The sequence below is a fragment of the Rhipicephalus sanguineus genome, chromosome 3, assembly GCF_013339695.2.
Source record: "Rhipicephalus sanguineus isolate Rsan-2018 chromosome 3, BIME_Rsan_1.4, whole genome shotgun sequence".
Lineage (NCBI taxonomy): Eukaryota > Metazoa > Arthropoda > Arachnida > Ixodida > Ixodidae > Rhipicephalus > Rhipicephalus sanguineus.
The window spans coordinates 212,687,496-212,700,898 of NC_051178.1; the positions used below are offsets into that span (position 1 = coordinate 212,687,496).

General features: G+C 46.8%; 1 protein-coding gene across 1 annotated transcript in view; it reads right to left on the reverse strand.

The window, feature by feature from the left end:
• Positions 1–13,403, reverse strand: part of LOC119386296 (arylsulfatase B-like) — a 171,572-nt gene that overhangs the window by 44,913 nt on the left and 113,256 nt on the right. Inside the window, exon 8 of the mRNA XM_049414296.1 lies at positions 2,142–2,283. Within this exon, the coding sequence (XP_049270253.1) occupies positions 2,142–2,283 (142 nt within the window). The remainder of the gene's footprint in view (positions 1–2,141; positions 2,284–13,403) is intronic.

Genomic DNA, 13,403 nt, shown 5'->3' on the forward strand with positions numbered 1-13,403 from the left:
GACCCCCCCCCCCCCCGAAATATTTTCATGCTTGAACTTTTCAGGCGACACTAAAATATTTACACGCCTTCACAGCGACCACCAATTGCCAAAGTTAGCCGTTCTACCAACTAGAGGGTGCTCGTTCTGCACACAACCCCCGCCCCTCGAAAAAAATTCCTGGGTACGGCCTTGGGGCAAAGGCAGTACAAGGGGAAGAAATTTTGAAATTCTCGTGGTCCTCGACGCATTTTTCCACGCATCCGGGACTTCTTCCTTACCGTTCTCGTTTACGAACTGCGCAGTCTGCGAACTGCGCCGCTCGACAAACCGCGGTACGGCGGTAAAACAGCAGCAGCGTACGGGGGAGAATTGCTGGATCTGTCAATGGCTTTGTGCCAATGAAATGCAGACTCGAGATCACTTTGCCGGCTGCCACTCGGTTCCGTCAGCACTTCAAAAATATCAGTTCAGTTGTGTGGGGCGTGCATTCATATGTACTATATGTTCACAGGCTATACGTTCAGCAAATAAAGGCTCTTCGGGCTATTTGTAACAAACCATACGATTATCCATCAGCACCTTTATTTCAGGATCTCAAGATACCAAAAGTAATGGCTGTGTTAAAGTATCGCTTAGTACTTGCGTACAAAACAGAGCAGAAAAAAAAAAATGTTACACACATTGCTACTATGGCTGACCTTATGCAGCATGAAGCTGCCTATAATACTAGGAAACCAGAATATTGGCGGGTACCACATTCTCGTATCAACTACGGATCTCAGATGTTGCGCTCAAGGTTGCCTCGTTTGCTTAACGACCTGATTGTTGGTGTCCTGTTCTTCTCATGCCATTCTTGATTTTTTTTCTTGCGTGTAAGTAACTTTCCTTTCATTTATGTTATGCAGCCTAGTGACAAGATTTCTTTGTATTTTATATAATATGTGTAATGTATATCTATGTGTATTATGTAACCTGCTGGGAAAACTGTATTTCCGCTCTACTGCTCCTGTACTATTTTTTTTGTAAGGGTTCTGGGGCTGGTCAAGCGGTTATGAGCCGCTTTTTTCCCCACTCGCCCTCCGAAAATCTGTATTGGTGTTGTGGAAATAGATACAATACAAAAAAATACTTCATAAACATGCCCGGGAATCGGGATGACTTGCTTTACGCGGCGTGCGCTGTGCATACAGCGTTCCCGCTGGTTTCTAAGGCATGGTCATGGGGAAAAACTGAAAAAACTTTGTTCCAGGTGGATAGTTCTTATAGCTATTGTACAGTTCACGACACATAAATTCATACGCGACATTGTGAAGCACCGCTAACAACCTGACATGGCTCCGCTCATGGGTCGGCTGCTGCACGAAGCACGCGAGTCACTTTCGTTCACTTCCGCACCGCGGCGTCACCGGCTCAGTGCACGTTTCCTATAGCAGTCTTTATTTATTCATAACGTCATCAGTTGCTCAGAAATCACTTTGGTCTTGACCGAGAGCTGTCGCTTCGATTGGTGCCGCCACGTTTGTTTCGACGCAGATATTTTGGGGCAGGCTTTGGGGCTTCCTCTAAATTCGAGAAATAACATCCCCAACGCAAAAGCCAAACGCTGTTTGGCTCTCGCACACGCCGTAGTACCGAAGAAAACACCGAAATGGGTAGACGGCATATGTTGTCGTATCACCACACATCCCCAGGGCACCGTGGAGAACATATGTTGAAACTTTTATTGAGATCAGTAGGCATCAAATAAAGTTACGGAGTTCCCCTTTAGGTGTTTCTTATTCTAGGCATCGTTTAGGAAATACCGTTTAGAAAATACCAGAGGAACAAGGCAAAGGTAATAATTGAGCATGGAGACACCACTTGGCAAAAAATTAAAAAAAAAAATAACATCGTAAAAGCTTACGGTAGAGTGCGACGTGTCTTTTGTATTTCCTCATGGATGAACCAGCGGCAACAGAAGAAACTTAGCAGTTGGGGGTTAACGCGTCGGAGCCATGACATGCATGACCGACGCTGCCACAACCAACGTTTATATATACTATAACGTTCAACGTTTATAATGTATCTATAAACGTTGGCCACTACGCTGTTGAGCGTATTATGCAGATGGTAACGCTAGGCGGGAGGAACAATTGTCAGGCTGAACTCGCACAGCTTACCTGCCGCTCCTGTATGCACCACTCCCGTCGGCCGGGTCGAAGCCATGCAGGAGTTCCTGTCGAACGGGCGGCCTGTCACGAGACATCAGCGCATCCCACTGGCTGACGCCGTCGATGGTGCCCACGTCCTCAACCTTTCCTCCTGTAACCGAATGCAGCTTTCTTTTTAAAGGGCCAGTAAACAGGCTCTGATTTTTCTTTTAACACGAAAGTGTTTTATGCCGGGGTCCACCAAGTACATCCGTTAAGGATATGACGTTGATAAAATGGACGCCAACGGGTGAGAAAGAAAGAAAAAACAAGAAAAAGATCCGCCGCTGGCAATCGAACCCACGACCTTGCGGTCGCGACGGTAAGCGCTCGACGATCAACCGAATAAGCTACCTTGGCAGTTGCTGGGCACGCCACGAACGCGCTTTATTCGCCTCGTGCACCACCCATGGCGGCACTGCGAACGGCGCTCCGATGACGCAAAGGCGGGCATTTGGCTTTTGTCGTCGGCGAGGCTCTGTCTAGAAGGGCAGCATTTTCGTTATAGTTCGCTCGCGTCACACGGCGTTCCTCGACTACTAGCTGTATTTTCTTCTAATGATAGTTCTTTAGATGGCTGCTTTAGCATTACAGGAGGTTAAGAAACGTTAACATTTAACGTATCCCACAGCCATCGCGGTCAGGATCACGCCCCCGAGTTCGTAGCGTCACTCATGGACTGGATGGCGTTGAAATAGTTACGTGAAAGCGCGAACGTCCCGCGAAGCGCATTAAAGAGAGCATAGGCGTGAAAGAGAGCATAGGCGCGCGGGCGAAACAGTGCGTGACGGAGACCCTGCCAACCGGCCATTGAGCGTTAGCGAAATGGCCGTATATACTCGCGAAGCGAGGGCGAAGCCATGATTAGTTTTCCGCGCCCGAAGGGCGCAGGGGGCCTTCACTGAGCAACAGGAAAATAATGTACTCATGTTGTACTCCGACAACTGTACTCAGACTACTCAATGAATGAGTTGTCTGAGAAATTTTAAACTAGGGCGCGTTTATTTCATCTAAATTGGACATTCCGTCCCGTTGGACATTCAGTCTCGTTGGACATTCCGTCTCGATTGGACATTCAGTCTCGTTGGACATTCCGTCTCGGTTGGACACTCCGTCTCGTTGGACATTGTCTCGCCGTTCACGTGACCTATTGGACATTCAGTCTCATTAGACATTCCGTCTCGTTGGACATTCAGCTCTGGATCCCTGGCGAGGTGCCAGGGCTCGCCGTCGCGTGGGCGCCTCCTCCCCTCCTCTCTCTTTCCCTGTCTCATGAAGTGCGTTGCGTGTTTGGCAGTTTTGTGGTTTTGTGTTCGAGAAAACGTGCGCATCTTCGGTCTTAGGTTGCGCTCACGCGGAGGCGCCGTGGAAGTGACGCTTGGAGGGGGCCATATTCACGAGCAACGTGCGCCGCGTGCGCCTCTTAATACACAGTTTTAGTTGAGCGTCCGCAACAGCTCTGCGGACGCAGCCTGCCATTGCGAATACACCTTTAGTTGGGCGTACGCAGATATTGAGTGCGCAGTGCACGATACCTTGCGTGCGCTGCAAGCGAAGCGCACCGCAACACTTTTAGATTTTGTGCTGTGATACGTTTCGCTCAACGAGACAAGTCATATTCGAGATGTAATTCTTTTCGATTGCTTATCAGCGTCACCGACGTCGGAAGTATACTAGGTCCCAGTAACAACGTGGCCTCTGTGATTTGCGCGCAAGACCTCGATGGCCAGGGCATGGCCTCCGAGATTAGCCGGCTAATCTCGGAGGCCATGGCCAGGGTAACGGCCACCAGCGTACACGTCAGACCGCTGCGTTGGATGTGTGCATTTTTAACGCCGTTCCTGGGAGCATTGGTCGCGCGTTGACCGTTGACGTGTACGTTCAACTTTTTTATCCGTGCACAGCTTTGAAGCTGGGTGGACTACTAAAGAAGGGCATCTGATGAGGCAAAGCCACACAGGATGGAACAATACGATACAATATACAGCTTTATTTACAGAAATAGAAACATTCTGGGGGATACCATTGGCTAAAAGCTGTCCTATACTGCGCGGCCATGAATGAGGCTCAGTATTCTGCAGCAACTGGTCGTATTCAACGTATTCTTGAGTTGCTGATCTACAAGCAACACTTTCAAGGAATTAAAGCTCGCACAAAGCTCAACGAACGTTATGTTGCAGCTTGAATAAAAGCACGTACCAAGCTTATTATTTTTATTTTAACACGAAAGTGTTTTATGCCGGGGTCCATCAAGACTTCAGTGACGTATTTCCGTCACGGAAATGACCTCGAAAAAAAAGTACACGATCAGATGGCAAAGAAAAAAAGTTCCGTCAACGGGCATCGAACCCACGACCGCTCGGTCTGTGACAACAGATGCCGGGCGCACTATTCACTGCGCTACGGTCACAGACTCTAGCGGCTTTACAAACGCGCCTTTTATATCTACCACTGTCCCAGTCGGCGGGGTGGTGTTGCCCTCTGGGAGCGGTAAAGTAAATCAATTCATCATTACTGTGGCCTCCGCGATTAGCACCTGCAACGCGTTACACGTCCGTCCCATTCGTCGCGTTTTCAATAGAAGTTTAATTTTGTCAATGCCTTCACACATCGCGAGGGGGCGACATTAGCGCAAGCGTCGTAAAAGCGTCGGCCTCGCTCATTGCGTCATGCTAATCCAAACCAAAAAAAAAAAATCACAGCATATCCACGGAGTGAATGATGATGAGTGGGCGAAGCTGCGGAGGTTCATCGGTAAACCGTGAATCTTCCGTGAATTCTGCCCAGTACATCATCACCGACGTGAGATCGGGCGCGTTTATACTAAAGGTTCGATGAGTTTTGACGACTTGCAGCTCACTTTAATTTTTCATGTACGCTGTGAATTTTCATTGTTTAGAAAACCATTGCTTTAGAAAACATCTGGCGTCTTTCGTTAAGCAGCTGGCGTCTTTTCGTTTTGCTTTAGAAACATCTGGCGTTCTTTCGTTTTGCTTTTAGAAAACATCTGGCGTCTTTCGTTGGTTTATTTCATCAATCAACGGCGTTTTGAACAAAATTTTTATTGTTTAATCACGCACAGAAGAAATCTCACCAGGCACTACCTTGGAGGTAAACAATGGCTGCTAATGGGAATGAGAGACAGAAGAAGTCGGCTTTTAGCTAACACTTACACTTCTACTTCTACTAACTTTTCCTACTGGAACATGCCAATGGCTGCTAATGGGGAATGAGAGACAGAAGAATTCGGCTTTTAGTTAACGCGCACGCTGCGAATTTTTTATTGTTCAACAACGCACAGGAAAAATCTCCCACCGGCACCACCTTGGAGGTCAAGATCTGGTACTAGCGTTACGACTGGTTACGCACTACGACTACGACAACTACGAGGGACGAACGGGTGCCGCCTTAAGGAGCTTCGCCCCTAAAATAGCTCTGCGACGCGCGCCTGCCTCAACTGGCTGTAACACCGCGTTCCCAGCTCACGAACTCGCCCCGAGAAAAATCGCGGCCGGGCTACCGGGGCGGCACGGCGGACTTTGCGTTTCCCTCTAGTCGGGCCGTGGCGTTCAATCTCATTTTAACATGCCGCGGGATGGCGACCAAGTTCTGCGTCCAACATGCGACGCTCTTCTGGCTATCACACCTTGTTCTCCGATTACGCTTTGTCACGTATCTCGGGAGCGCTTGCAATGCGGAATGGAATTGGGAGAGAGAGAGAGAGGCGGGAGACCGTGGCGTCACGGCAAACAAACTTTATCCCACACAACACGGCAGCCAAAATTCACACACACTCAAAATTTTGCAACAAGAAGTACCATATGCAAAAATGCCAAGCTGTACAAAAGAACAAACACTTCTAACTAAGCTCGGCTCTACTGGCCCGAAAGTCTGGCCACTATGGCGTCTCAGTCTCGCTACCCGAAACGAACGTTCTTACTTCGTATAGTGTACTATTATTCTAGTACACTATATTACTTCGTGTGTGTTCGTCGCCTCGATTCAGTACCAACGTCGACGTTCGGCCCCGTCGTCGCTGCTGCTGTCGATGTCTTAGGGTCGCCGTCGTCGATCTGCCGCCTCGCTAGTCGTTCTCGTCGCCGATCCTCCGGCCCTTCGTCGAGAACATCAGTCTCATCCAGTTAGGCCTAACTCTTGGCCTCCCCTTGGTGCCACCGGGTCAAACTGCCACTGTGGCTCTCTGGTGATTGCCAGTGGGTCGCCGTCGTCTTGCCGAGCTGTGGTAGTGCCGTAGGTGCCCTGCGAACTGCTGTGATGAGGCTGCTGCAAGCTCGAGGAGCCTCACTTGGATGACACCAAGGTCGACGGCCACCCTCCTGAGGCTCTTGTGCCGCTGCCTGCAGAACGGGGCGCTGCTGCTCTCGTCGCTGGTACGACGCTGGCCACACCACCTTGCTCCTCGACAACTCCACCGAACAATGACAGCTTGTTCTTCGGGGGTCCCTCACCTCAGCTCGGGTCGCGTGGCACGCGCCTTTCTCCGGCCAATGGCGTGCGTGGACGTGGCATTAGTGCACACCATCGGGGAATTTCCGTGCCGCGCACACCATCGCCACATTCCGCCTCTCAACACGCGCCTCGTGCCCCCTTTACTCATGACACGCTTTCACCGTTAACTACTACAGCTACCACAAGGGTTTGTTTAGTCATTTAGCATGGACGCTAGTCGTCGGGATGGAGATGTACCACCAATCATCAAAGTGGGTACATCCACGTTAAACGGTGCTATAGCTGCCAGACATCAGTATACATTGTGGAAACTGTCTTATATCAATGTACAGTAAACATTCAGTTACTTCTGTAAGGGCACGCTTTACTTTCGTGTTATTCCGATTCCTATGACGGAGGGATAAAACATGTTTTTTTTTATTTTTACGGGGTCATTCGCCGAGAGGCCTGACAGAGAGATTAACGCGTTCCCGCGCACAACCTGTCGAAGACGGTTGCTTGAGGATTTTTGTGAGACGCGAGGCTATGTCTACCCGCTCGTCAGGACGCTGGAACGTGTCGCTTGATTGTACCGTGTCCGGCGTGGAAACATGTCATTTCAATGTAGAGTACACACGACTTGCGTCGGGTTCGCTGTTGCTGTGTGCGTCGAAAGCCACTGCTGCCGTGCTCTCGTTTCTGGTTTGTTCGAGGTCTGGCGAGAACGCAACGTAATAAGCGTTGCGTTACGTACGCAACGTCTTGTTACAGGCGTATACGCGCACATCCCTGGAATAGATACGCTACGAACTGCGCATGCGCACTTCTCTCCCGCAGCCGTGCTGCGTCCGTAGGCTCGTTACGTACGCACAACTTCATAAAAGTGTTTTGCGGAATGGCTGGCAGCGTCTGTCCGCCGAGATGTTGTGGACGCCCAACTAAAACTGTCAATGAGTTGAAACCGTTATGCGCGTCTTTGTACAGGCTCTGGCTATATGAGCGATGCAATAAAATATCAAGGGCGATTGTTTGCTTACGCCAGATTGTGTCTGCACTGCTGAAGGCACAATATGTCGCTTTGAGATGCGGTTTCATGTAAGGCCTAATAACATTTGCAGCGATATTCAAGGTGCAGCGCGCGCCCACTCGCGGAAACGTGAAACAAAAGTCAGTCCTTGTGGATTGACTCACTTCGGTGTACGGCGTCCGCGCGCGTTCGGTGTCGTTCGGGCGCTCGCACTCCCATGTGTTTATGTCATGTCTTTAGGGACAGATTACGTTTATAAAAGACGCGGTAAATAACCCCTCACGGCTTGCCCATGACTGCCGATGGGTGCGCATAGGCGCCGGATATGCCGCGCAAATCCTGGCTTACTCCGGGAGATTTGTGATTTGTCAGGAGTGTTTTCATTCGCGCATAGCATGCGACTATTACAAAACGAGGTTCCCGCGTTCTTTGTTAAAATTTGTTTTCGTTGAGAAATTGTTAAAAACAAAACACTCGTGCCATAGGTGTATATAGTTACGGTGCGTTGCACAAAGAGCGGTTTTAAATCCAAATCTCTGACTTTTATATTCACACTCGTTGGGGCTCACGCACGTTCATTCTCATTTCCACTCGCAGTCGTGAAAACTCAGATTCATACTCACATTCAGGGGCACTCACTCAAGTCCATACTCATGCTCCACTCACACTCATCGGCACTCACTGAAATTCATACTCACGTCTACTCACATTCGTCGGCGCTCGCTCACGTTCATACTCACTCTGCTCACACTCATCGATACTCACTCACTTTATCACTCCACTTACTCTCATTGATACTCACACACTTTCATATTCACTGGTTTCATACTCACGCTCATAGGTACTCACTCACGTTTATTCGCATTTCCACTCACATTCGTCGATACGTCTACTCGCGCTCATGAGTACTCACTCAAATTCATACTCACGCCTACTCACTCTCATGAGTACTCACTCACGTTCATACTCACTTCTACTCACACTTACCCAGGTAGCACAAAACGGATAATTGACGTTTTATAAACGTTTATCCGAGACGATAAAAACGTTTAGAAAACGTCACGGAATAGAAGCTAAAGATCTAGAAAACGTTTTATATCTCGTCTAATGTCCGGCTAGAATCCGTTTTTAAGACCATCTATAAAACGTTTTTAAGACGATCTAGAAAACGTTTCAAAAACGTTTTAAAAACGTCGCAAAAAATCCCATTTTTAAAACAGATAAAAATATCCCATTGCATCGTCTTGGAAAAGGCGTTTTCTAAACGTTTTTAAGACGATCTAGAAAACGTTTTAAAAACGTCGCAAAAAATCCCATTTTAAAAATAAAAATATCCCATTGCATCATCTTTGAAAAGACGTTTTCTAACCGTTTTTAAGACGTCATGCAGGATCTCTTTTCTTTTAGCTGTTTTGTCTTTGCGCATGCAATTATAATAGTGCACGTTTTTAGGAAGCCCCCTCGGTTATAGTAATTACAGTTACTTTATTCTGTAATTACTATTACGGAGTGAGAGCTCAGTAAATTCACGGACAAAAGTGGTCATGTCACAATTTATTATGTAAAACAGCAACGATTCCTGTGCAGCATAGAAACGTAAAAACCACGAAATGAGATATAGCATGCGGCTATAATATTATTCAGAAGCGGCAAAAGAATGCAAAATATCGCGGTAATTAAAATGCAGCTATATAGTATCCATCGTTCAAGAACACTTTTTTTGCACGATTCATCATTCGCTAAGTTGTTGTCAAACAACTAACAGTGCAATACGACAAAATTTAGGATCTGGCACAGCCATTCTGCAATATGTAAGCGTCGTCTCATTAGCTTTACTTAATCAAACGCAAAGATGAAGTGAAGAGAAATTGTCGAAAAGGGAATGTCGCTTAAGCCAGCGACTCGACAAGGGGACTAGTTTCCGTCAGGCAGGGGCGTTGCCAGAAATTTTTTCGGGGGGGGGGGGGGGGGGGGGGGGGGGGCGTTCAACCATACTTTTGTATATTCGTGCGTGCGTTTGTATGTGTGGGTGTATATAAACGCGAGTAAAATCGAAAATTTTCGGTGGGGGGGGGGTTGAACCCCCCAACCCCCCCTTGGCTACGCCCCTGCCGTCAGGGCCCTTACGAAGACAAGCATTCACGATTAAACGTTTCCTCAACGCTTCATCTTCCGCTGAACTTTTTTCTTGTAGGAAGGAGAGAGAGAGAGAGAAGGAACAGAGGATAGGCAGGGAGGTTAACTAGCGTCCGGTTTGCTACCCTACTTAGTGGGAGGAGAATGAGGGAGTAAAAATAGACAGAAAGAGACACATTTCACAACACACAAACAGAGGAGTGTATCACAGGTGGTCACTCAATATGGTGCCTTGAAGTGCTGCAGGAGGGCTCGTGTGGTTTTCTGGGCTGATGTGCTATGAAGACAGACTCCCAAGATCTTTCCTTCGGGAAAAGGCCGACCGTCAAGTCTCCTGAAGGCACACTGGAAAGTCCGGCGATGTGTTTGAAATAGCATACAGCGGCACAAATGATGATCGATGGTCTCTACGCAGTTGCAGTTATCGCACATTGAAGAACCTGCCCTACCAATCCGATAGGTGAATGAGTTAGAAGACGCTACACCGAGCCACAGCCAACACAGCAACACAACAAAAAGACGTGGACAGTAGAAGTGGACAGGACAGTGTGCTTCAACCTAATTTTCTAAACATGGACGTAAACCAACAGGCCCAACTCGCCATCTTGCTCCAACAAAGCATTCTAAGCAGGAAAGGAGGCATGCATCAAGCACCTGGTGTGTGTCTCCCTTCGTTTCAAAACAATCGTTCAGTAGCGCTACTTAAGACCACAGTTAGTGGAAATCGACTCCAATGTGTTGAAATCACTAATAACAAAACAAAACTGCAAACTAATATTTGGCCCACCCAGCCAAGAATGCGTAATGAAAAAAGAACGTAAATTGCTTGCAAAATCGCTGTTGCTGAAGTGTATTGCTCACAAAATTAAACTTTTAGCAAAGTACTTACAACATGCCTCTGTTGGAACATTTCTCACTGAAAAAAAAATGTTGGCAAAAGCTCTGGCATCATTACAGAAGTAAGATAGACGTTGGGAACAAAAGGCACCATTTTAGACGTTAGCTAAAAATATTTGTGGATGCAGCATACGTGTTTCAAACGGCGCCCACTAAAGAAGTAACGGTTTCAGGCTTCGAAATGCAGCGTACAAAACTTATCGCAGAAATTATGGTCTGACATCCCTAGAGAGCACACAGTTAAGCTTAAATGTGCCATAGCTAGCAGAAAATATGAACACTGTAAATTACAGCGACATATAACAAAAAGTACAACTAAACCAACTGTAGCGCGAAAACAAAATGTATGAACAGAAAACTAATCGAAACGACCACAAAAATTACAAAAAATGAGCCACTTACTAAAATGAATAAATAAAAATTAGGAATATGAAAATACCAGCCTGATAAAAAAAAACATCTTTCTTTTATGATGCCCAGTATTAGAAAATGTCAGGCTAAAAGAACAAATTAATATTATGATAAGACACATCAGCTAAAGAAATTGGGACTCTTCCACATTTTTTACTCAATAAGCACACAGCTGTAAACTCAGGATTGTCAGAGGCAGATCAGGGTATTGCACTTAGTACATCACATTGCTCAGTGTCAAAATATCACAATGTGTGGCAAGTCAGTCTTAACACATGGCTTCATGACAGGTACTTGATGGAAATCACTAGGCACATCCGGAAGTCTGCAAAGAACACTACAAATAGCGTACACACGAAAGTTGTTTTGCCATTAGCAGCATGGGGCAGCGTTCCACGTCAAATATATTTTAGCACAACAGCTCTAGTGCGGTTTCTTGAAGATGCCGACAAACAAAGGCGCTCAAAAAAGTTAACTGCTTTACAAACTGTGACCTTTTGTTTTTGAAAGTTTCCAAGGAAAAGAGAAAAATGTCAATCTCTTGATATCCATCTTTTTTCACACTAAAACCTGTCAGTCAGCCCATCAAAAAGAAGAAAGTAATAATTTAGTTGGTGTACCCTTTGTTTCTAAACAGCTAGGGCAAGTACCATCAGCAATGAATAGGAGAAAAGATCATTTCATTATTTGTTATTATACCTATAGGACGGTGTGAAAAGTTGAAAACTCGATAACACCGTACGGCGACAGAGAGCGAGCCTGCTATATTTAACCAGGCACAAGAGACGCGCAAGAGAACCTTTTGGTTCTGCTAAGAGCTGCAGGCTTTACCGAGAAAGGAGGAGGTTAACAAAGTAGGGGAAACATAAATCACAAGTCCGAAAGCGCATCGAGATTGTCAAGGCAGCACCGAGAAAAAATGCCGAACTCCTCCCCGTGATCCAGAAGCACACGTTGTCGGGCTAGTCGGTTCATGTTCTTTCAGAAGCCACGGAAGTGGCTATTTCGCGCAAAGAAAACACAAGGGGAGGGAAACGCGTCTTTTACTCTCATGCCCTCAGAAATTCGCAACTAACGGAAAAGCGTGACCAGCCTCTCGTTACATGCAGCTAGCACTGTGGAAGAAACCATGAACCAGTACGCTGTCGCTGCAAAGATTCTCTCATCCACAAACTTCAGTGACACAATAAAACAGATGACACATACCGTAACTTCCAACAATGCAGTTTTAAAATTGGGTGCGCGAAGCTTTGCGTTCGTTCATCGCCATTGCGCATGCATTATACGCTACGTACGCAACAAGCGCTATCTGCGTATCCCATTGTAAAACTGGCTGCTCCGTATGCGTCGTACGCCATCCTCTTGCGTACTCACGTTAAGTGGCGGAAATAGCATATGCGCCCAACAAACGCTATCTTTGCGTACCCTATTCTAAAACTGCTTCTTACGCGGCACACGTAGCTTAAGCTAATGTGTATCTTGAAACTACATCATCAAGCGGCCAAGAAAAGACAGTCATTTTACTGAAATTAGGTTAACAAATATAAATGTGGTTTTCGCTCATGTTCGTTCGAGCATGAACGGAAACCATGACGTGCATTTACGTTTAGACAGCTTTATCGTGTATGCTGAATGAATTCCGCAGTAACGCACTGCTGAAACATGCCACACATGCAGCCCGTGATGCAATGGAACACGCTTTTCCATTTGCCATGGTTCTCAAATACTGAGCGCAAATGCAGAAAAAATGAACTTACCTTCAAAAATGACAGAAGCCCGTGGTTTACAGTATCCGCAAATCCACAGAAAACTAATCGCACATCAAAGTAACCACGCCCATCCCTCGAGCATAGAAGAAAGGAAGTTGCGAGAGCGTCCCGCGCGCAAGCTGATGAGTGAAGCTTTCCGCAGAGAATCTTACGGGACTCTAACCGTCAGTCAGCGTAACCGTCGCTCCACAGAGACATACTTGCATTTGGATCCACAAGTTTAACACGCAGCGAAGTATAGTTTCTTCACAGCTGCGTTTATAGCCTCCACGAACCACGACACAAGCACGAAATATAGCAAAAGACTGCATGACCGGTGAGCTCGACCGCCCATGCGAAATCGGCGAGTTTAACTGACATTGCAGAAGCAACGGCCGCGCAGATGGATACAGTCAGCGCTAAGGCCTTCGTGCGGAAGTTAGACGGTTATCGCTGCGAGTAAATTACAGTAAATTACGTAAAGTTTTCTGGTTAACGAACTTTAAGTCTTCATTATTGCTAATGCAATGTAGACACCATACGCCTTTATCCTTTTGCGCGTTA